Genomic DNA, 24,935 nt, shown 5'->3' on the forward strand with positions numbered 1-24,935 from the left:
AGCCACTGGCTTAAAGAGGCAAGGGTGTCCTCTGGGACCCTAGGCTGCTGGGGGAGAGGCCCTGGGAAGGGGTAGGTATCTTCTAGTGGGCATCGATTACTGCAGCCATGATCACTGCTCAAATATTACTCAGATGTAATAGAGTCCGGCCCAGTGTCATTAGGTGAGGGGGGTGTCAATGGACAGAGGGAGAAGTAGAAGGCTGGCCATCTGCTTAATTAGAGTCAAACTCTCAGACACTTCCTAGATCCTTACAAACCTCATTTTATTGCTTAAAATAGAAACTTTCTAATATGGTGAAACTAATTTTATTCTTTTATTTCATCTCTTAATTGTATTACTAATGATTTGCTCCTTTATTTTTAAGGAAAACAACCGAGAGTCATTTTTTTTAAAATCAGCTGTTTAGAAAAAGCATTGTAGCTAAAAATAGCAAATAAGTATTTCAATGTCCAAATCAATAACAACAGATGAAAAAAAATGCAAATTGATGAATAACAGAAACAATTCCTTGTAAGTTATCTTTAAAAGTATCCCAAACTTTGCAACTCATCACCAGATGCTTAACGCCTAGGGATAATCAACTTTAGGGAACTGAATGTTATAAAATATAAAGCACACACACAAAGAGCTGAAGAAAAAAGCCCCTAAGAGTGGCTGATGCAATAACTGAATTGAATAGCCAAAAAAAAAAAAAAATAGACAAAGACCTATAAGTTTATTTCATGCCTACTCTGTCCATCTTAAGTCAAGGTCGGGGCAACCAAGATCTGACTTCACTTAAATCTGGGACTGGCTGTTCCTTCATTCCAAGAAGTGCCTCTTACAGATGTCTAAAGTCACTGGAGGGTGGGTGGGGGTTGCAGAGACAAGCAGACGCTGATGGCAAAAGACAGAGGATGACCGGAAGATGAGATAAAGGGAGATGAAGGCAGCATTGACACACAGAGACTGAGTGATTGACTGCATAACTGACAGGGAAACAGAAATCGACAGAAAGAGATAGGCCATGACAGACAGAGGAAGACCAACAACTGACACAGAAAGAGAGACAGAAAGAGATCGACAGAGTAAGAGAGAAAGAGATAGTGACAGAGACAAAGAGACCCAGACTCTGACTGAAAGAAGAAAGTAAGAGATCAACAGGTAGAGACATAGACACAAACTGAGAGATAGAGGCAATCATGGAGAGACCCAGAGAAAGAGATAAGAAAGACAATGACACAGAACAGGAGTCCCCAACACCCAGGCCATGGACAGGTAACGGTCAGTGGCCTCTTAGGAACCGGGCTGCACAGCAGGAGGTGAGCAGCAGGAGAGTGAGCGAAGCTTCACTTGTATTTAGAGCCACTCCCCAGAGCCAACATCACCTCCTCAGCTCCACCTCAGATCATCAGGTGTTAGATTTGCATAGCAGCACTGGTCCCTGGTGCCGAAAAGGTTGGGGACTGCTGACATAGAACACAAGTATATATGTGTGCACACACACTGGGCTCCCCATGCCTGTAGAACAGGCCCCAGCCCCGCAATGGCGCCAGCTTCCCCAAAAGGTCTGTCCCTGTGTCTCCAGTAAGGAGGTCCTCCCTAGAAGCCACAGTAGCTCCAAACTCAGATAGTCACAGACCATGGGACTGCCCACTATAACACCAGACATGAACAGTGAGCTAGCCTGAAGGTGGGAGGCCCGGGGAAGTGAGAAGAAAGGAGAGGGGGTGCTACAGATACCAGATTCAGACCATTTATAATGGAGAGTCCTCAAATTAGAGGCTCCTGTTAAATAATTCACCAGAAAAAGTACAGTACCTTCCCTGGGCTCATCCATTATTCACCACGATCAATGTACTATGTTGTAATACTTCCTGACATCTAAAAATGGTCTGAGCCATTAGGTCAGGAGCAAGAAGATGGCAGGGCAATTTCCACCCAACTTTTCCAGAAGCCCTGACCCAGCAAGTCCTGCTGCTTTTGGAACCCAGCCTGCTTCTCCTCAAGCAAGGGCAAAGCATTCAACTTCCAGAGAGGGCCAGGCCGGGCTCAACCATGAGTTCCGAAAGCAGCCCCCAAGAGCCTACTGCCAGATGGTCAAAGCTGTGCCCAGAAAAGTCCTGAGCAAAAAGCCCCTGGTCACCAGACTCCATAGGTTTTGCCCCTCTTAGGGAAAAGGCAACCACTTTGTACTTGTCTAAGGGCAATTCTGTTTCTAGAAGGTTTAAAGAGTTTGACTTTGATGCCAAATGAGTGTTGGTTACCAAATACAAGAATACCTGCATCCTAGACTTGGCTCTGCACAAGTCACTCTGTGCTACTTTCCCACTTACCAAGTGTGTGACCTTGGGCAAGTTGTTTATTTTTATATCTATTAAATGTTGCTAATAACAGTATCTATCTCATAAGTTTGTGAAAAGTAGATACATAAGTTAACAAATGTAGTGTGTTTGGAACAGTGCCTGGTATGTATTACTTAAGTACTATGTGCGTTTGGCTCTTGGCCATTATTTATTGTCATTGTTATGTTTAAGATTTTTTTTCATCTTTGAGGAACTACATCCCATCATTACCATCTCCCACCCAGTGTAGGCTTTTGCTGGCATTCCTCTCATGTAGAACACATGGAACTGCAAAATGCCCTGTTTGATTTGCCACTCACCCAATCTCTGCTATCTGGGTATAGTGGTTCTCTCTGAATAGACCCTAAGGTCTGAAACTTCATCCTACCCACTGCTGCCTGACAGACCCTGGAGCCACCTGGTCACTGGATGCACCCATAAAGGGCTCTGTAGTTCAAGGGGTGGTGCCCCTGTAGGTAAAGATCTGTGCAGGACGGCTGCCGATGCCTGGGAGCTTTGCACCTAGTGCCGCTGACCCAGGAGCCTCCAAGCAGCACCCAGATTACCAATTGCTCATAGTTTCATTCACCCCACCCCGCTCCAAAAGCTGTTCGAATCTGATGTACTTTCAATATGAACAAGAATCAGAGTGAGTCTGTCTGGGTGACAATAACATACCATCTTGGTATAAGGCAGGCTTTTGGCCTCAAGGGACACAACTATAGGTAGGTGAGGAGACTATAGTGGGTGTCTGTGTACCAACTCATGTCTCAACGTAATGACTAGACTTCCTCTTTCTGATCTCATAAGGCCTCAACAAGAGAGGACTAGGAAATTATTTGCTTTGTAAGGGAAAATACCTGACTACATAAAATAGAAGTTGTAAACAACTCTCAACAGCAAATTAGGAAAATTATTTCCAGCAATTGACAGAAGCGGGGTTGTTGGCTTTGATATATAGTTACAAATCGACCAAAACAACTACTAAATTCAAATAGTAACACTGGTCAAAACAACATAAAGAGTTCTCAAAACAAATATGAATGATTAATAAATGTTAAAAAATGTCCCAATGTATTAGTATCTAAGAAATACAAATTAGAACGAGTTATCCTGTCCATCATGTGAACACTAAAACTTAAAAAATAACACTCAACACCGGCGAGTCTATGGAGAAAGTGGTCCTCATGCTTTGCTGATGGGAGTGTAAATTCTAATAATTCCCTTCTGGAAAGCGGTCTGGTAAAATTGTACTAATATCCTAAAAAATTCATGCCCTTCCTCTTTGAAGAAATGCCTGATTCTGGGTCTGGAGCAGAAAATGTACAAGATGAAGAAAAAAAAGAAAATGTACGAGATGAATCTGGAGCATCTTACCATACAAGGAAACAAGCAAAGACTAGCCGGGTTGTGTCAAACGTTAAGGGCTAGCTTGAAGAGGCTCATGTAAACCAAAGACAGGGCCACTGAAGCATCCATAAGGATAATAACCACATGAACTGAAACACATCAAATAAGTTTAAAATCTATGAGTTCATAATGGTGTTTAAAAAAAAAAAAGGACCAAAGCCTTCCATTGATCACCTTTGAAGGATGCTAGAAAACCAACTCATTATTTCAAAAACTGGTATAGAATCGAACATTTATTTTTCCTTTCTTCCACAGATATACCTCAGGGTAAACCAAACAGGTCATGAGGGGAGGTCTGTCTTTACAGAAATCTCCAGCTAATAAACAGAATATTACCATCTTACAACCCCTAATGAAATAATGGATCTACCAATGAGTAGTGATGGCTGCTAATTCCAGAGAGACAATCAGATGTTATATGTCTACTGAGTGAAGTACACAGGGGGAAAAAAATCAAATCTGAATCTCATAAAGTCTCTAGACCTAAGTTTCATTATTAAAAAGTTTAAGCAGCTTTCTAGAACAAATTTGGAAAACAAGGAAGAAATTAGATAACAATGTGCCACCAACTAAAATAATAATTGTAAATGCAAGTTCTCTGTCTTCTATTGCACCCACAAGTGGTTATTAAAACCTAATGTTATTTAACATTTCATGTGCTTACAATCCGTCTTCTGCACTAGATTCTAAGCTCCCTAAGGGCAGTCATGGTCTCACACTCATCTATTCCCTCTACTGCGGGTGCTCAGGAATCACCAGCTTGTCTGTAGTGGTTTTCTAAGCCAGATATTTGGCCTCATTTATCCCTGCATGATGTGGAACGAGCAGAGGGTCAAAGCCCAATATGGGATCCTGGTAGGCAATTACATTAATTATTATTAATTCAACAAACATTTATTTAGAGCCTACCATGTGCCAAGTACTCTGCAAGACACTGGGGATGGAGAGAGAAAAACACACAATTACTGCCTTTAAGTGTCTCAGTTTAGTGGGGGAGTTAGATGAATAAACATATAATTACGATAACAGTTAACACTTACTGACCATTTTATGTGCCAGGCACTGTTCCAAGAGCTTTAACTACATTAACTTGTTAATGAGGTAGGCACTGTGATTCCCAGTATGCAGATGAGGAAACTAAGGCACAGAGACATAAAAGCAACTTGCCAAAGGTCTCACAGCTAGTAAGTGACAGATGCATGATTCAAACCTCAGGTTATCTGGCTCCAGAGGAAAGCCTATTGAAATTACTGGCGTTATACCACATTATCACACAGTGTGATGGTGAGTGAAAAGGACAAACTTTGTACTCAGAATGTAGGGAGAGGGAGTCAAGGAAGAATCCTGGAAGAAGGCTCTTCAAAACAAGGTTTTAAGGAGGAATGGGGCTTCCGAATAAAATAAGACAGAAGCACAAAGACAAAGCATGGTCAGAGAACTCTGGGGAATTCAGGATGCTCAGAGTTTAAGGGGTGACTCGGGGATGAGGATGGGGGAGAACACAGCAAGAGGCCACTAGAATACTGGTTTGTGAGGAGGCAAAGGAGGTGGGATACAAATTTATCCTGCTCAGGCTGTGCCCTGACAAAAAAAAAATCACCACCACAGTGAGTCCCTGTTTCAGAGGTGATTGTTAGTGTAGAAAATGGACTGAAGAAGCTCTTTGTCATGGAGAGAGCAGCAGGAGCATTCACAGAAGGCATAGGATCGTGGGATAATGCCATGCCTGTTCTAATAGTTTCCTAGAGCTGCTGTAACACTTACCACAACTGGGTGACTTAAAACAACAGAAGTTTATTCTCACACAGCTCTAAATGCCAGAAGTTAGAAATCAAGGTGTCAGCAAGCTTGGTTCCTTCTGGAGGCTCTAGTGAGAGAGAGAGTCTGCTCCATGCCCCTTTCCAAGCTCCTAGTGGCTGCTGGCAATCCTTGGCATTCCTTGGCTTGTAGCTTCACTCCAATCTCCGCCTCCATCATCATGTGGCCATCTTCTGCGCGCGTGTGCGTGTGTGTGTGCGTGTGCGTGTGTGTATCTGTGTCTCTTCTCTTCTTGTCAGGACACCCCCAATCATACAGGATCAGAACCCACCTTAATGACTTAACTTCATTATATCCGCCAAGACTCTATTTCCAAATAAGGTCACATTCCCTAGTACCAGGGCTTAGGACCTCAACACATCCTTTGGTGGAGGTCACCGTTAAACCTATAACATTCTGCAACCTGCTATTCTGCAACCTTTTTTTTCTACACGGTTAAGCACAGATACCTTTCCATGTCTGTTCACATGGTTCTAGCTCATTCATTTCAACCACTGTGTTACTTCATTGTATCGGTGACCCATAATCTATTTGTTGAACACCCTAAGGATGGACATTCAGGTGGTTTTAATTTTTTTGCCATTACAAACAATGCTCCAACTGAACCTCTCTGTACAGGGACCTATGCACATTGGTAATGAGTGTTTCTGTAGGAAGACTTCCTAGAAACAGAATGCCCCCTGGACCAAAGAGAATACAATTTCAAGTTTTTGATAAGTGACAAATTGTTCTTAAAAAGTTTGTGCTTATTTGTGCTTCCTTACCAACACTGCTACTTATTAACCTTTGTCAATCTGAGACATAGACTTTATTTTAATTTGCAATTTGAGACATTTAGTTTGTCCTTAACAAGATGGAGCAATTTTTCATGTTTTACTGGTTAGCTAAATTTCTTATCATCCATTTTCTATTTAACTTGCCTATTTTTTCCTTGTTATCTTTCTTCTTAATTTTTAATCAATAAAATCAAGAATAAGGCTTTTTCTTCATTATATGTTGAACATTTCCCCCCTGAGAATGGTCAATAAGTTACTGAATGCCTGTCTACTGTATGCCAGGCATTGCTCTAAGTGCTGGGAATACAGCAGTGAACAAGGCGGTAAAGGTTCCTGTTCTCAACTGTTATTTAACTTCTCAGAAGAAACTGTCTTTGCATAGGATTTGGGCTGGGCAATACATAGGAAGTGAATTTTCACCCTTGGGTGCAGAACTACTCTGGAATTAATGTAAATACCGTCCTGTTTTGATCCATTTGAGAGCCTTCTGGGGGAAAATCTGTTCTCCAGGTGTCCTAGATAATGTGGTATAAAGCAGTGTGGTCAGTGAAGGTGGAATCAGAAATAGCTGATGGGCAGCTGTACCCTTTCCCTGAAGGGAAGAACCAGACACACCCCCAAGCACCCATACCCTGGGTGTCCCCGGCTTTCAAAGGTTAAGCCTAGTGAATTCAGAGAGCAAAAGGAGGTAAGTTTTAAGGAGGAATAATTTCTCCCCGTTTCAGTAGAGGGGATAACATTGGAGCCCTACTCCACCACCTCCCACAAGCCCCAGGGAGAGGTGATGTCTAATTGGGCATGTCTGGCTCCCACCCTTCCTCTCACATCCACTTAAGGTTGGGGGAAAGAATATACCCACCCCCACCCCTGGAAGATAGGTCACATTTTATTAGGGGGCAGGTACACATACACATAATTCAAGGTACACATACACATAATTAGACAAGCTTATCCTCTTCGGATTAAAAATTTGTCCTCAGCTTTAGCCTTTATCAATAATAAAGGTGACAGTCTGATCTCCATCTAATTCCTATATCTGTCTGTTTTTCTTTCCTCCCTGCCTCCAACAGTTTCAAATTCAGAGGGGAGAAGGGTGATATCTACCGGCTCCTTCAACATACAGTTTCCATTATAATGCTTTACACCTGAGTATTTTATGGATATCTGTTGATTTTGTGAAGGAAATAAACAATTCTATTGTATTTTCTAAAAGGTTACTTGATGATGTGTATTGAACCTTCTGGATTTTGTGTAGTTTTTATTTGGCCAAATGACTCAACTGTATTATTCATTTTAGATATCTGAGTTTCTCCTGTAAAAAATGATACCATCGGCAAAGAACATTAATTTTATTTTGACTTTTGTTTTCTTATAGTATTATTTCAGCTACCATTTCCAGAATGTTAAATAGTGACTTTATTATTTTAGTGCAGTGACTTCATTTTAAAGAGAACAACGTTATAATTTCATTCTTAAGTATAACGTTAGCTATGGTTTGAGATTTTTTAAAAAACAAGAATGGATGTTAATTTGTATCTAGGGTCATTCCTGCATCTATTGAGATACTGACTCCTCTGAACTATTTTGATGAATTATACAAGATTAAACTGTGCATTTTTGTAATAAATCCTTTGTTTGTAGTACATTATTTTTAACATAGTGTTCGATTTAATTTACCAGTATTTTATATTACATTTTACATCAATATTTCTAAGAAGTGTAGTTTTCTTTTCTGCACTATCAGTCAGCATTTGGGAGCAAGGATATATCCACTTTGTGACATGCTGTCCATCTGTTCCTTGGTTCTTTTGACAGTCTATAAAGCATTACAAGGCCCTATTTCCTCAACATTTTTCTAAATGTTCCCTCAAAGCCCTCTGATACAACATTTTTTTTAAAAAAACTATCTTTCAATTGTCTTTAATATTTACTGGTCTTTTTAGTCATTCTAATGGCTCTTGAATAAATTTCAGTAATTTATATTTTCCTAGCAGAGATTTCTTAGCATAGCAATTGATCATGGTAATCCTTAATAATTTAAAAAAATGTTTTCCATCACAATGATCACAACTGTAATTGTTAGTAAACATTTTCTTCAGCATTTCCCATTAAATAGTAGGCTTTATCTCATTCCCTGCTATACATCCCCAGTATCTACCAGGTACCTAGTATGTACTCAGGAAATTGTTGTGAAGCCAGGAATGAGGTTAAAGCCTCTTTTTCCTTTCTCGTTTTGCCTATTGACATGTTCTTTTTCTTGATTGGACTTGCCAAAGTTTTATTTCTTTGTTTTTTATTTATTTATTTATTTTAGGTGAGGCGACCCTTGGTTGACCTCACAGATTGCAAGGACCTTGTCATCTTACAATTTTACACGCCTACAGCACCCAGTCTTCCTAAGTGTTCTCCTATCCAAGTACTAACCAGGCCTGACCCTGCTTAGCTTCCAAGATCAGACGGGATCGGGCTTCTTCAGGGTAGCAATGCCGTAGACTCTGTTTTTTAAAAGCAATCAAGTCTATATTTCTTTCATTTCAAGTTTATTAATTTCAAAGCTATATTCAGAAGAAAACTAATCTTAAATATTTCTTAAATGATGAGTGAAACAAATTAAGCTATTGGTCTAAAGTTAGAAAAAGAACAATAAAACAATCTTTGTCATTATTTTAGGTCTGCCTCATGTAAAGAGCATGAAACTTTTTTACTCAATCTTAATTTTACCCTAACTCAGTAGGAAGACTTATTCTCCTGAAATTTAAAATCACAGCTGTTTTATTTGTCCTGGCTTTATCTAGTTTATGTTTTAATACTACAATGCTTCTTCCTTTGTTGTGTGTATTGTTTTATTTGCTTTCATCACTTCTTAGGATTTGCAAGGCAGACTTCTTGCTTTTTAATTCTACTAGTATACCCTTTATTACTTTTTAAAATCTTGAATCTATTTCTCTAAATATCACTTTTTTTCATCATTTCCATCTCTGTACATTTTTCTCTGGATTATGAGAGCTCAACAAATTCGTGGCACTGATTAGATTAATTGTAGAACCGATTCGGCCCTTTAGGGATTATACTGGAAACTTAATTCTGCTGTTGCATTTTTTGTTTCCCTATACTTGTTTATTTTCTCAGCCGGTCTCCCTTTTTTTTCTCCCTCCTTCTCAGTCAGTTTCCTTTCCATCTCAGCCTGTAGTTTCTCATCTGATTTTTTCATCTCAGGTTTCATAAAGTACATGTCTTGTGGACATTTTTGAGGGGAAAAAAGATGCTGCCTTCAAAAACTCACTTTTTTTCTTCCAGCAGTATTTCAAGGGAAAAATGACAAGACCTGAAATAAGCCACAGACAATGGGATATAAAGGGGGAAACAGGTACAAGAGCAATTAAGGAGACAGTAATAAATGGAAAGCAAAAGAAACAATTGTAGACAGTCAGCAGTGCCTTCAGGGCTCCCCAGTATATGTCCCCGAAGAAGTAACAACATATATCAATGTGAGTGTCCTTGAAGCTCACCAACCACAACCCATGGCAACATCTGCAACATCTCTCACCAAACTTTATTTTATTAGACTCCTGCCATAGCCACATGAGGTGGATATTATCATTTTCATCCTACAGATGAAGAAATGGAGCTCAGAAAAGTTAAACTGCTTCCAGGACTCGAATTCTGGTCTTGGGAATCCAAGAACTTCTGAGCAACCACTGAACATCTGGGACAGAGTTAGGTTTTGTGGGAAAACAGAGGACGAGAACTTTACCCACCCCATCAAGCTCATCATCAAGTTGGGGGCAACAAAAAGGATATATCTGATAGCAAGGAAAATAAAAAGGGGCAGGTCATTCAGAGCTCCACAGTGTGGAAGGGAGAACGAACATACATGGTCTCAGAGATCAGGGAATAAGATCCTTGGTGGGCACTGGGCCACCATACTCCCAAGTTACCTGAACAACGCTGGCTTATGCTGGTTGTCTTGGCATAAGTACTAACGATGTTTCAGTATGGGATGTTAAGTTCTCAGGTCACCTTAGCAATGCCCCGCACTTGGACCATGCTTACCAGTTTTCATACATTATCTCGTGTGATTTTCACAGGCTTACTGTATAGCACAGATTCAGAAATTTGATGAAAGCTATAAACTCCCTTCCCAGAAAAATTATGACATAAATATAGAAGTCTGTACAGTTTTGATACGTTCATATCCTTTGACAGAGTAGCTCCACTTGTGGGAATTTATCCTACAGATATACAAGCACAAGGGCAAAACTAGATACAAAGATATTTGTGGTGGCACTGTTTAAAATAGCAAACGTTCAGAAACACCCTAAAGTCCATCAGTGAGGATCATGTGAAACAACTTAGGAAGAGGAGTAGGGGTCGGGTAGGGTGAATGTAGACAGCACATGCTTTAGGCCAGCCTTCCTTTTAATTATGAAGGGGCCTTCCACCACCCCCCCCCACAACCCTCCCCACCCCCGCCAACTCAGCAAGGTCCCAGAGGAGGAAGAGACAGGAGCGAGCGCACAGGAGGCGGCTAAATAATGAATTGTAAGTGTGTGTTTTTTTTGGCCAGGGCAGTCTGGCCAAGCTCTGGGGGCTGCTGGGCAAACATTTTTCATATTTTAGTAGCTGGCCTATGCCCAAGGCAGTCAGAAGTTAAGTAAGCTTTGAATGAGCTGCGCCCATCCTCTCCCCAGCCCCAAGAATTCTTAATGATGTCCTGAGGCAGCAGCCTCCAGCAAACCCTACGTGTTGCCTTAAATATCACTCGCCCTTCACTACTTTTAATGAATGCAAATGATTCAGCAACAAAACACTTAGCCTGGAGTGAAATCCGTCTTTGTGTAGCTGGTTTCACCAGCTTACAGCCCAGCTCAGGCAGGGCCCGACTGGGCTGACAGCCCGCCAAGGTGCCCAGGCTAGCCCAGGCAGACCCCTACACACCCAGGGCTGCAGGAGCACACTACAGGAAGTGCTCAGCACCAGGGAAGACCCCCACCCCACTCCTACCTCCCACTCTTCCCCACTCCACCCACCACCCCAGCCACCAGATGCAGATCCTCACAACTCCACCTCTTTACGACTCTGGCTCCAGGGCAGAGGAAAGTGTGAGAGGGAAAACAAAAGGTATTTCTTTGATCTAATGAAAGGGGCTGGTCCCAGGCACCTCAAAGGCCCGTCTGGTCACCATACATCCTGCAATCAAGGGCACTTCACCCTAACAAAACCACCCCCACTACCTCTTCACCTGATGCCAGGTACCTGAGGAACTGAGCAACCGGAACCTGAAAAGCTCCCTTGGACGGGCGCCCTCCTTCACCAGATTCACGGAAGCAACAAAAACAGAGACGGTATAAATAACCCAATTTACACCCTGTTTTCAGAGTTCTCTTTTGGCAGCAAAAACTGAAAGCAATTTGTCAGGAGTCTAAGAGCAACTTTTAACAAATTTACTTCCAACCTGGGGCTCAGGGGGGATTTGTTGCCCCATCAGTTTGCCTGATCAACACCTCTCCCAGGGCTGAGGCCGCAGCCTGCTAACTCAGCTGCCAGAGTCGTCACCTACAAGCCAGCAGCTGGCAGGAGACCCATGGAGGTCTATGCAAGTCTTCTCCAGGCTTTTCTGGTCATGGGTGTAAATAAGGAATGGGGAGGCTTAGACCCAAACTGGACAACTGGAATTCAGGACTACCGAGGGCCCATAGGTATCACTGTGGGTGCCTGAGACAGAAAAATGATTTCAAAGTATTTGTTGATCTGGTTTAGAAAGAACCACTGTCTCCCTCAACTCTCAAAGGACAGAGAAGATGGGAAGCTCAGGCACCCCAGAAGAAAATTTCACATTGAATTTCGAGGGCCTCCAACAATAAGTTCTATATCATCAAAATGCTCTTACCCAGTCTATCAAAGGCTGTCAGGAAAAGAGCACTGGAATGATCTTAACACTTGAACCCAGTTCTTCCTGATTGTTCAAGGCCCATCATCTACAGTACCTTAACTCTCCTCCAAAACGCTGCTAAAAGCAGCCAAGAGGGGCACTCATTCCATGGAAGGGCTGGGTGTCCTAGACCTTGGACTCAAGTTCTTACCTTCCAGGTGATCGATTAATCAGCACCCTTCCTAGCTGGGTGAGAACACTGAAAGAATCCCGCATTCGGAAACCCCTATGAGGTGGAGTACCTAAGCCGACAAAATTGAACATCTGGAAGGCTTGAAACAAATCTATTAATTTAAAAAGGAGAAAAAGGCTTTGCTCTTGACATTCACTAATATATATAAAAGAGACATCTTTCTCTCTTCATCTATCAGCTAAACCCCAACCCCACAGCCAATCCACCCCACTACCACATGAACCAGAACTCCATGGAATGAAGAACTCCTTTGCCTTTGGGCCACTTGTGTCCTGAAAAGGAAAAAGTGCCATTTAGCAGCAAATGCTTGGACAGCACAAAGCAGAATGGATAGCACCAGCTGTCTTCACAAAGCTGGGATCAACCACACACAACTGTGTTGCCTGGGAGGGGAGGAAAATGCTACCATCTCCTGTCTGTCTCCTGCCTGCCCCACTCAGGTCTCCATCCTCTGAGAGCCCGGCATTCACCGTATCCCCTCTCTGGTGCGTCCTGACATCCTCGTTAATTATTCTTTTCTAGTTCTGTCTCGATTTACCTACCAGACAATCTACTCCGGAAATGAGTCTGCAGTCTCCCTCAGGAACAGCTCAGCCTTCTTAAATGGAGAGAGACTCTGCCACCGGAGAGGCATTTTCTTTCCTTAATAGGCTGTTTACCCTCTTTGGGACATCTATCTCCTCTTCTACACATCTCTTGCCTTCTAAGGACTTAAAAGTCCCTCCTCTACACCCTCTTCCATGCACACTACCTGCCATGATGCCTTATACCTTGAGCATCATTTGTTATTTATGTGCCAGGCTTAAAGAAAAACAGTTTCTATTGAAAGTTACTGGTGGATGGGAAACAAAAAAAACAGGCGTATAAAGAAATCACACTCATCACATTATAACTATCTTTTATTAAGCATTCACTATATGACAGACTAATCCCTTCACATATACAGAATTTCAAAGATGTCACTGATTTTAAAATATACCATTATTCGTGTTCCATTAAAAGGAAAGGTACCAGTTAAACTAAGAACAATCCTACATAACTGATTATGTCGCAACCTGATTTCAAAGATGTGAAACTGAGAAAAAGCATTTTAGAGTAAACGAAATAACAGTGCTATCTCACTTAATTCCCACACGCTCTCTAATGGGGCTGTTGTTATTATCCTCACCTTACAAAAGAGGAAACCGAGGCTCAGAGAGGTGAAGTGAACTGTCTAAGGTCTCTGGGGAACAAGTTGTGATGCCAGAACTCAGTTCCTAAACAGCTTTCTGAATTTCCCTGGGAGAGAGGAGGTGGCTGCCGGCCTAAACCAGACCACCCTTAGTTAAGCTGCCCCATCAAAGCCAAGCAATACTTGCCTGGCTGACTCCTAAAATCAGGATCTTTCTACAACTGTACCTTCACAGATCCTACTTCCAGAAACAACAACAAAAGGAAAACAGGTTTCCCTAGCTCCTTCCTCATGAAACTAGCTGGAAGTCGAAAACCTTTCAGCCAACTTGTTATATATAAAGCACATTTAACAAGCTTTTCAAGTCCTGAGAGTGGGAGAAGGCTTCACTGGAAATCTGATACTTTGGCAGCCAAGTGGGAGGGACAAAGCCCTTAGCATCAGCCCCAGGGGATAAACACCATCCCGAACCCCTTTGTCTGACAGAAGGAGATACTTCCTGCGGGGCAGGAGCCAGCAATGCTTTTTATGACAAGGCCCACCTAACAACCACCCTCCACTGGAGACCTGGCTTGGGTCTCTGTACAGCCCACCTAACCATAAACCCTCTGTCCTTTTCCAAACCTGCTGGGGTCCCTCTTCCCACAAATACCTGTGACCGCCATAAATGCCCTTAAACAGCCCCCGTTTACTGCCCGGCCTGCCTGCTGCTAAATGAGGGCATTTGTTTCAAATTTGCAAATACCCAAAGCAGTGGAAACCTAAGTCCACTCCTAAAATGAAATGTTCTGCATTCCTCCAGGCCTGAAGCACTGTGCTTCAAAAGCTGCAAGAGGCCCTGGCTGTTGACTCACTGGTGGGGCTATTGGGAGAGGTATTTCCCTGCTCCCTGAGGAGGCTCCTTTGATCTGGGCTGGGTGGGAAGGGGACAGAGAGAAGTGCCACCCAGGCCCAGGCGAGGCTGGGCCCAGGCCTAAAATTGCTGCCAAAGACAGGAGGCCGGCTAGCAGGACTTCTCATGCCATCTTCAAACGCCCTCAAAACAAAGGTAAAGAGAGTCAGAGGAAGGCACTTGGGGCCCAGAAGCAACTGACAGGACTCCGGCCTCTAACACAGAAATAAAGTGACAAATCCCCCACTAAGCAACTCAGGGCACTTTATCAAGGCAGGGGCACGCATTTACTAAATAAAAGCTTTTTGTTTTAAGAAGGAGTTTTCAGGAAGGAGGGAGTTGGATTGAAGACAGAGATCCTCCCCTTCAGGCCCCCAAGGCTGTTCCAGGACCCAACATCTCCCCTCATCACTAGCAACTCAAGCAGGAGGCCCTGACTCCTGGGGCAGAGGAGCCCAGAACACAGCGCACAAAGCTGCTGGTGAGTTGGGCATATTTTAAATTAGACAGTTTAACAATTGGTTTAATCTGCTAAATTAACCAAACAGATATGGATAGAATAATTTGCTCTTTATAGCTGGAGCTACAAAACCAACGGCATTTCCTCCCCCGCCCCCACAAGGCTGCAAGACAACTGTTTTATTTGTGATTTGTTTTGTTTTTCAGGTGGCTGGAAATGAACTTGGGCTCTCAAATGCCATCTTAGCACAGCTGGCCTGAAAGATCCTTCTTCTCTTTATCCTTCCAGGCAGGAAACAGCTCTGCTTTGTGTTTTTTAATAGATGAGCTTGACAGAATCAGAACACCAAAGTGTCACTTTGCACCTTTCCATGATAGAACATAAGTTCCCATGTCGGAATCTGTGAACTTCAAGAGCAGAAGAACAAAGTTGGCAGGATTGCCAAGAGCAGTCAACAACTTAGCCAAAGGGAGAGATAGAACTAACATAAAAAAAGCTTACATCTCCCAGAATGTAACAGGTCACTGTCCAACCTCTTCCAAAACCTCCTGAGTATTAAAAGACTTGGCCTCAAAAGTCAGAAGTGGAAGGGAAACCGACATCCATCATGCCTCTACTACGTGTCAGGGTCTGTGCCACCAAACGCAGGCACATCTACCTATATGAAAGCAGTTAGAGATGGTGAACTATTAATCACAGCAGGGATGACTCTATTACCACCTACGTGGTTTCCACCACAGCATCACCCAGTGTACAACTCCCAGCAGGCACACTGGTCTGGAATGTGGCAGCACACCTGCAAGCCGGGGCCTGTAGCTGCCCGTGACCTTCTAGAAGTACCAGGGAGAAGAGTCTAAAGACTCACAGGTTCATGAGAAAAGCTCAAATCTTGGAAATTCGGGTACAGTGTTCTGGTCTTCTGACCATAACTCTAAAAATGTTAAGATGCATACAAACCTCAGAATGGGCCATTGAAAACCTTAACCTGTTCTGTAACAAAAACAGGGTGAAAAATTGGCAATCTTGAATGCTGTAGCCCTAAAGATCTCTGTGTAAGTTACTGATATGTTCCTTATGTAGAAAGAACAAAAGTTATTCCACCCTCTGACTCTAGCAGGACTGCTCTTAAATCCACTCAGAGTTATCTGATCTGCAAAATCCACTCCCCAACGATTACCTGGTTCCAAGGCATGTGTGTGCAACATTTCATAGGTGATGACATACATACAACGACACACGAGAGCACGGAATCAGCTATTATTTACCAGCTCTGCAGTCCTGAGCAAATCATACTTTGTGCCTCAGTTTCTTCACCTATCATCAAATGCCTCCCTCCCTTCCTCCCTCCCCTCCGCCCCCGCAAAAAACCAACACCCTCATCTTGCCAACCTCTGAGGCTTGTTGATAGGGTTAAATGTCAGTGTGAATGAAAGCATTTTAGAAACTGCAAAGCTGGGTACGGTTGCCGGTTATTATAGAGGAGGCTCTCCCAAAGCACACCCAATCCCTTCTTCCCAACTTTAAGCCTTCCTTTGGTTGTTTTCCCTTCTGTGCAAAAGAAGAAAAGATGTTCCCACTCAGGCACTAGTCCCTCAAATACCTGAGGACTAACCAGGTAACTATTTCTGCCTTCTCTTACTCAGATAAAAACTCGTTTTTTTCTCCTAAGAATTCCCTCTCAAATCTCCTCTAAATTTACTCAAACCTTTCTGTTCTCCTTTGCACTCAGGGAATTATACCCTAAAACCCACAGCACCAGTTGATCGAGTGTAAATGAGCCCACACACTAGAGATCCCAGAATAAAATGCAGTCCTCAGGTTAAAGGGCTCTCTCCAGAATCAAGGGCAAGAAGAGCCTGTAAGTCCCGCAGAACACAGGTGCAGGGTGCATATGGCAGTACTGGGTCAGGTCAGCCTCAAAGGTGAGCACAGTAAAGGTCTTCCAAGGTCTTCTGTCTTCAAATTGAGACCCAAGTAGCAGGTTAGACTTGCCCAACGTCATACGAGCAGTCTGGGGCAAACGTGGGAGCAGAATCCATGTCTCCCAATTCCCGGCCTAGTGTTCCTTCAGTGCCTCTACAGGCTAAGAGGGATGTACACCTCCAGGGTACCCAAAACAAAAGGTTATCATGACCAAGAACCCATCCTTGCAATTGAAGTGATACCACTTCTACTGCAGGACTTCCTCTAAATCAGGAATACCCACAAACTTTACGTGGGGCCCAGTATGCCCAGGAGAGAGGCAAGCCTGAAGCTACTTACTGAAGTGTGAAGTAAACTAAGCAGCCCCCTTCCTTGAAGACTCAACCAGCCTTTCCTATCATTCATCACATAAGGTTAAAAGCCTGCATCTGCAAGGCACAGAGAGATGCCCAGAAACTGACCAAGACCTCGGCACTCACACACGTGCTATGGAACCCCAGCCTCCCAGGCTTCTCCTGTTGTATGAGCAGCAGTGCCCCATCCCACCACGACAGGAGGCAGGAGAGCAGTAGCGAAAAGGATTCGTCTGAAACATACTATTAGAATAGAGGTCACCAAAATCATCTTGGCCCACATCTGGGAAGCAAAGAGCCACGAGTTGCAAGGCCCTCATTCCAACGAGACAGCCACATATGACTGTCGTACAGGTTGTACAATGCTCAAGATGTACAACCAAGCGAAACATTGCCTGTGCCCCACTAGCCAAAGCCCTGGGTCCAGTGCAAGGCTGCATTCACGTGGAGGAAGGGCGCCTATTTCTAACTTACACAAAGGCACTGTATGAGCTAGCTAGCCGCTGGGACACCTCAGTAGTCCCAAAAGCAGACAAGCATTCTCCTCACTGCCCCACCACTGCCACCACCCCAAGAAGTGGACAAGAGAAAGCCAGTGTATGTTAGCGCCCGCTCTGACCACCTTAACCACCCACAGGGAGACCACACAGTACCTCAAGAACCTCCCATGGTGCTGACAGAAGTTCCCGCAAGCTACACAGAGTGAATGACTGGGGAAACCCTCACAGCCATCCCATAATGACAGAAGCCCCTCCGTCGGGTAATATAAAAGCCTGCCTAGGCTGCAAGAAGCACAATTTACTGCCCACTCCCTGGAAGAACGTCAGCATGCCAGGGGAGATGGTGGCTCTGAGCCAGCACTGACCACCCTAGGGAGAAGCTGCTGTTGGGATAGAGGGAGGAAGAATTCCCACCAGGAAATGCAAAGTGGTTGTGCCCACATTTCTGAGCTGCTGTTGAAATGAATACTGAGACTCATTTAGAAAACCTGTGCTTCAGAATGAGGAAACCATTTCTAAAGCTTCCAGTCAAGAGCGACTTTGTTGAGCCTTCACAAACCATTCTAGAGACTGAGGCCTGGACAGAAAGTCTAACACCTTAACGGAAGGACAAAGGGTCAGGAGAGTCTCTGAGAAAAGACATCAGGGCTGGCCAGAGGGGCTGCTTCCCTGGGTCAACCATCCCCATAGCTAGGAGCACCAGGTGCAAGGCAGGGGTCAGCATCATTTGTATTTTGCGGATGAGGAAACTGAAGCTTGGAAAGGTTAATGAAGCAGCTCAGGGTCACGTGGCTAGGCAGCAACCGAGCCAGGACCAAACACAGAAAAGCATGTGTCACAGGACTACAGATGACATCTCTCTTCCTTTACTGTGCATTGATGTGTGTGATTTTGGAAAAGAACCATTAAAATTTTCAGACTCCTCATCCAATGCCTTTATTCAGCCTACATCTACTAGCAATGTCAATCCTCTCTCCTCTCTAAAGCCCTTTCACTTCCCATTTGCTCCTGCGTCATGGACTTACTGTCCTACACATTCACTTTTCCAAATGTCTTTTCATTATACTTCGTCTGATTCACATCTCTCCATCTTGTCTCTTTCCTGCCTCCTGCCCCACCCGAGACAGTATCACCCAGAGACAACACTCTAACACTTTGAACTGACTCCTTCCTAAGCCCCTCAATATTAATACCAACCTCTTTCTCATCACACCTCCACTTTACACTGACAAATTCTTCTTACAGCTGCCTAGTGGTTCTCAAATTTGAGTGTAGATAAGAATCTCCTGGGAAACTCTTTTAAAATGCACTTTCCTTTTGAGATTCAAACTATGTGACTGGATTGGCTATTCAAAAAATACAACATAATCTAACAAATAAGAAAATAAAATATATTTTCTGGCTCCTCCCCCAGTGATTCTGATGGGCTAGTTACCTGCCTTCCACTAAATTCCCAGATGGTCTCTGGACCACGTTTCTGAAAAACACATTTCTACATCTTTCTAGCACGTGACTCATAACCCCTACCCCACGACTCAGGACCCTGTTTTCAGAAGTCACATACACTCCTAAACCAGCAAGTGCATATACTGCTTATCATGATGGGTCTAAGCTTCTGGCAGGAACTTGGTATCTGCAGGACCCCTAGCAGACTGTGCTCCACACACCTGTGCATTCGTTCAGTGTTAATGTTCACAGGGGTGCAAGAGTTTGGCGACCCCAAACCAAGCAGCAAGAGGGGAAAGGCGCCCGCATATGTCCGTCAAAGTTTCCTCCCTGCCCCACTGCTACTTGTATAGCATGACTGGGAGGGAAATGACCTAAATGCAGAAAAGAAAAGAGGATGGAAAAAGTGACAGACTACAGAGGGCTTCCTCAAACCACTGATTAGCTGTAGCAGCTCCTGCGCCAGCTCCGCCAAAGAGCCAGAGGGCTCAGCGGGACCGAATGTGCCCTCAGTGGTGAACTCAGAGAACCCCAAGATAGGACTCTAACCCAGCCACCATGGCAGAACTTCCACATCTTTGAAAAAAAGGACAGGGCGGGGGTGGGGTGGGAGGCAGAGGAGGAAGATAGGAGAGAGACAGCTGGAGGGCAAGGCTAGAGCCAGCACCAGCAACTATGGCTCGGAGCCTGCAACACCACTATGTGGCTCTGCCAGGGGTAGTGCCAGGGGCACAGCAGCAGAGAGGCATACTACTGAGGTTAAGGCAAACAGAGGAGGCTGAGGGACGCAGGCCAAGGATACCCAACCCTGTTTAATGACCCTTTCTTCCATCAGGAAAACACCAAAGGCTGAATCCCTGGCCCCAAACTGCTCTTGGCTCAAAAATTAAGAGTCTGAAACGGCCAACCTCCATCCCAGATGAATCTCACAGAAGCTGCACTGGCTTAAACACAAACTCACACAAACTCCTCTTTCCAAAATATGAAATCCTCCAAAGACTTAACAACACGACAACTGTCGAAGCCCAGCAGAGACGTCATCCTCCTTTAGGGACCAAATGTATTCCTGAAAAGCCATTCACCGACCAAATTTCTGCCTAACAAATCTAATTTCTCCACTGGCTTTCATTATAAAATGAGACACATGCTCCTCTAGGAAAGGCTGAGGCTCCAAGAGGAAATGAACATTACACTCATGTTGCAAACCACCCAGAGTCACACATTTAATGGACAAGTTTCCTGACAAAATCTAATGCAAATTCAACCCAAAGTGAGGTAATTTTTTAAGTGCACGCATCACACAGAATAGTGGTCACATGACCTAAAAGTTATTTAAGCTAAGTCTCCAAATACTGTGCAAGATCTAGTGTCCATGATTTGCCCATTGCAACAGGAGTTTCTATGTAAGGAGAGATGCCTAGAGCAGGACTTCTGGAACGCTGGGATGTGGTCAGCTGGGGAGCTTGTTAAAACGCACTGGGATTCTGATTCATGCTCCCAGGGAATGCTGATGTCACTTGTCTTTGGATCTTACTTTGAGTAGCAAAGTTGTAGATAATTGAGGCCCCTACCCAATTTACAGTCTTTAAGCTGTGGCCTTTTTAGGCAGATCAGTTTCATATGTAGAGGTGGTCAGCCACACCCAGAACTCTTGGAGAAAGCCAGGATCCCTGAAACATCAAAACTCAAAACAAGCACCACAAAGAACAGATAGCTCTGGAGTGGGAAGTAGGAGCTAGTCCCTTGATTGGGTCACTGTAAAGCAGGCACAAGGGGAAACAGGCCACTCCAACTCAGAGAAGCTAGAGAGGGTACAAAAGACCCTCAATGCCTAGGAGGCAGAGAGGCTGTTTACCCTTGCCCTTGGTTACTCTGCCTTCTACCCAAAAGGTTCATTCACCTTTTAATAAACCTAGATAATGACCCATTATAAATAAGATACTGGACTGAATCTATAGGAAGAGACCTTCAGTAAGTTAAGACCCAACTGAGACAAAAACATGGAAGGTGTCCTAAGAGTACAGAAGTTCTACAGGCATCTACTTTCTGGCGGGAGAGAGAGGACAGCTTTGAGGAGGAAGTAGAGGTGAGACTGGACAAAAGAGAGATAGGGGAGGCAGTACATATGGGGGTACCGGCCAGAGAGGAAAGAAAGGTCTGAGAAATCACGTATGTTTTAGGGGATGGGAAAGACACTAGCTGGACTAGAATGAAGTGTTCCAATAAGATGGAAAATGTTTTATGGTTGGGGATGACTGTAAAGCTGAAAAAGTATGTTGGAAGCACACCATAGGAGGGAGAAGAACGAGAAAGGGGCCCTTTATATACTTCATTACATTTAATCCTCAGCATAGTTCCAGGAAGTAAGACCCTTTACAGAGGAAGCCAACTGTGAGGTCAAGAAATTTGCCCAGGGCCACAGGGCCTGTCAAGAGTTAAGAGTTGCTGTTTTGCCAAACACTTCATCTCCACAGCCTGAGCTCTCTCTACCACTCAACCCTGCTCTGAACGCCAGAAGTTTGACTAGATCCTTTGGCAAACTATGTGCAGAGATTACCCCTGCCCTCCCACTGTACTTCCCTACATCTGAGAAAGCCCATCACTGATAAAAGAAACTCCTCTGCCTGAATTATAGGCTGCAAAGCCTCGAGGACTCTGCAGAACAGCTTCTATCAGAACGTGATAACTTTATTTCCCACAAAGAAACAAGAGTCTGGAGGAAAGAACTCAGAGAAGGGTATGGGAACAGGGATGGGGAATGACCACAACTGACCATTCAAGGAGTTGGGGCACAGAATCCCAGGTTTCAAACGTCAAGCCCTCTCCTGCCCCACCACCATATTTACCATAATGGGGATCAAAGTTTGGAAAGTTACTCAGCCATTTACAGCATAATTACCCAAACTTGAAAATGGTCTAATCCACAAACCTAGCTAGCCTAGGTCCCTTACTCCAGCCTTATTAACAGCAGGGTCTCAGTACAACTCCAGCTAATTACACAAACAATAAGATGGAAAAATCTACTGTAGTCTATTTAAAAATTGTTGCCCCCTGAAGTCATGCTGACCAGGGGTGGACTGAGTTCCTGGATTTTACCAGAAGACAGCAGGCGCCTCAATCTTGGCTGAAATTGTTTACAGCACATGGACAGGTTCCACACGAAGGCACATTTGGTGGAACTGATTTAAAGCTCTCATTAAAATGTTCCTTTGTTGAGCACAAGACATCTCCCCACCCCCAGAGGAGATTCCAGACCTCCAGTCCCAAGCCCTGGGCCTGCCCTAACTTCCCCCACAGGAACCCCCCTCTGCTTAACACCCATCACCAGATTAACATCGATTAACATTAGAGTCGTCTTCTCACGGAAGGAATTTAGCATTTGTTGAACATGAGCCCCATCTCCACCAGAAATCTCTTGACTCCAGAACTCTAAACATTAGCAGTGAACGCAGCCATAGCTGGCGACCAGAACACCAAAACCCAAACAGCCAGTGGACCTAGGAAGCCCGTGAGCTCAGGATGCTCGCCCACATGGCTGGGCCTCCGATCCTGGCTGTGCAAAAAAACTTCCATACTTCCTCTGGGAGCAGATGTGGGTTCTGCCATGAACAATCGCCACCCCACACATCACAAGGAACACAAGGCAGCTCCAGAAACACCTTCTACAAATCCTTTGAGCCTGTTCTTAACCCTGGGTTCTGAGTTACAATTACCTCTCCTTTTACAACTGGGGGTAGGGGAGATGTTGATTCCATCAGCACCAAAACTCCTTAACAGCTGGTAGGCTAGGAAGATATCAGAAAGGCAATTCTCTACCCATATCATCCCCATGGCTACTCTTCAAAGGAGAAAAGTGATCAGCTAGGACCAGGTCCCCTGGGCAGAGCTCCCCCAGAGAGGGCTGCTGACACAATCATCACCAAAGATTGTTGTGGTTTGGCAGCGAAGGGCTGGGAGGGGATGTGAGGGGCATATTTCCAGTCCAGGTCCTGCGGGTAGCTTGGAGCTTCGCTTTAAAGCAGTTCAATGCCTCCCTGGTGACTCTCAGGTGTGACCAAGCCAGAAAATAGAGTCAAGAAGAGGGGGTGAGGAGGAGTCGAATTGTCTGTCCTGGAGATACTGGGCCACACCCTCACCAAAATGCGGAGCCCTCCAAGAAAAGGCAGAATGTACTGCTCGTAGTGAGATTTTCTTTTCTCGTGAAGAGACACAGGATGGAAATCCAGGAAGCAACAGAACAAACCCCGTCCGCACCTTTGCAGGCCAGCCATGCCCGATTTGGCAGCGGCCTTCACACATTAGTCACCGAGACAGCCTGGGACTCCGCTCTCCAGATTCGATCCTGGCAGGGAGTGGGCTTGAGGCTCTGGCCCAGGAACGAGAGGAGATAAGGCGGCCCCTAATTCTTCCCTTCTTCCGCCCTCACCAGCAGGGCCATCAGGGGTCTCGGCTTGGCCCAGGAACTTGGAGGAGGGAAGCCGGGAGCGTCGGGCGGGCGTAGGTAACAAAGCTCCGCGCTCTGCGCGCCGCAGGTTGGTCCCGCATCCGGCCCCAGGCCGGCCTCCCTCACCTGGGCTGAGCCTGCGGGGTGGACTCCGTGTCCCCCCACCGCCAGACACCTCACTGCACCCCGCTAAGTGTGTGTGGGGGGGTTGTCCTTTCTCTCCCGAAAAGAAACTCCCGATCAGGGCCCGGGCGCCGGCAACTCCCGGCAGCTCTCGAGCAAAACTCTCCGCTCAGCCCGGGAAAACTCCTTGGAGGCTGGCAACGCGTCCTCGCGGGCGTGGGTGGGAAACGGGCCCCGACAGAGTCCGCGAAGGCTTCGCCACCTCCCGACCGCCGGGACCTCGCACCCCAGCTAGCCTCTCCACCACTCCAGGGTGTCTTCCCCTCTCCAGCCGCCCAAATCCACTTCCTCGGTGCCCCTTGTGCCCACGAGGCTCACGCACTCCCCGAGCCCCGCTCCCCCAGCTCGCCGGGACTCACCGCTCAGCAGCGGCAGCAGCAGGACGCTGAGCACAGGCAGCCGGCGGTGGCTGCTCGGGGCTCCCCGCGCAGCTCCCATCACTGCGGGCTCAGGGAAGGGAGCGGGTGGGCACACGGCGGACGCGCGGACTGCGCTCCGCGGCGGCCCCAGGAGGCAGAGCGCACTGGAGCGCGGGCGCCGCTGCAGCAGCCGCAGCCGGAGCCCCAGGCGTCCCCAGCCGGAGCCGCGCGCGCCCCGTACCTCCGAGTCCTTGCGCGCCGCCGCCACCGCCGCTGCCAAGCCCCGCCCCGCGACGCCCCCTCCCCGCCGGCCGCCGCGCGGCGCCCCGCCCCCTCGACGCCCCCTCCCCGCGGTGGCGGGGTGGAGCTCACAGTTGGGGGAGGGGTCTGGAGATGGATCCCGGACGGAGGGAGCCTCTGGGAAGTATGGGGGACCTGAGCAAGGTAGGGGAGGTAGGCTGTGCCTACCGTCCAACCTGCAGGAACTCAGGGGAACCAAAGTGACCTTTGTGATTCCGTAGCCCCAGAGAATGGTCAATTCTGGGCCTTCCTGGGACCTGACCAACAGTTCACCCAAATTTTCTGGGGGTGAGGGGGAAAAGGTGGGCTGTGGCTCAGTTCTCAGCAACCTAAAATCCTCAGCGTAACCTGGAACGGAAGAGTGACCTTGGTGTTCCCCAAGCAAGGTAACCTTGAGATACTATGGAGCCCCAGGGGAGATGTAGCATAGAGAAATGAAGACCACTCA

The 24,935-nt window shown here is 45.6% G+C and overlaps 1 protein-coding gene, 1 long non-coding RNA gene and 1 pseudogene across 2 annotated transcripts in view; all 3 read right to left on the minus strand.

The window, feature by feature from the left end:
- PTK7 (protein tyrosine kinase 7 (inactive)) overlaps nucleotides 1-24,436 on the minus strand; it is a 57,376-nt gene extending 32,940 nt beyond the window's left edge. The window contains exon 1 of the mRNA XM_039854493.1: nucleotides 24,188-24,436. Coding sequence (XP_039710427.1) covers nucleotides 24,188-24,266 — 79 coding nt within the window. The 5' untranslated portion in view covers nucleotides 24,267-24,436. The remainder of the gene's footprint in view (nucleotides 1-24,187) is intronic.
- On the minus strand, nucleotides 8,707-8,825 carry LOC120596416 (uncharacterized; annotated as a pseudogene).
- On the minus strand, nucleotides 13,338-24,174 carry LOC120596154 (uncharacterized). Its single transcript, XR_005651091.1, has 2 exons — nucleotides 22,915-24,174; nucleotides 13,338-19,575 (listed from the first exon to the last, which is right to left on the minus strand). It is a non-coding gene; the product is annotated as an uncharacterized LOC120596154 (long non-coding RNA).
- Nucleotides 24,437-24,935: the final 499 nt, after the last annotated feature.

Source organism: Pteropus medius, unplaced genomic scaffold (assembly GCF_902729225.1).
Source record: "Pteropus medius unplaced genomic scaffold, Ma_sr-lr_union100, whole genome shotgun sequence".
In the NCBI taxonomy this organism is placed as follows: Eukaryota; Metazoa; Chordata; class Mammalia; order Chiroptera; family Pteropodidae; genus Pteropus; species Pteropus medius.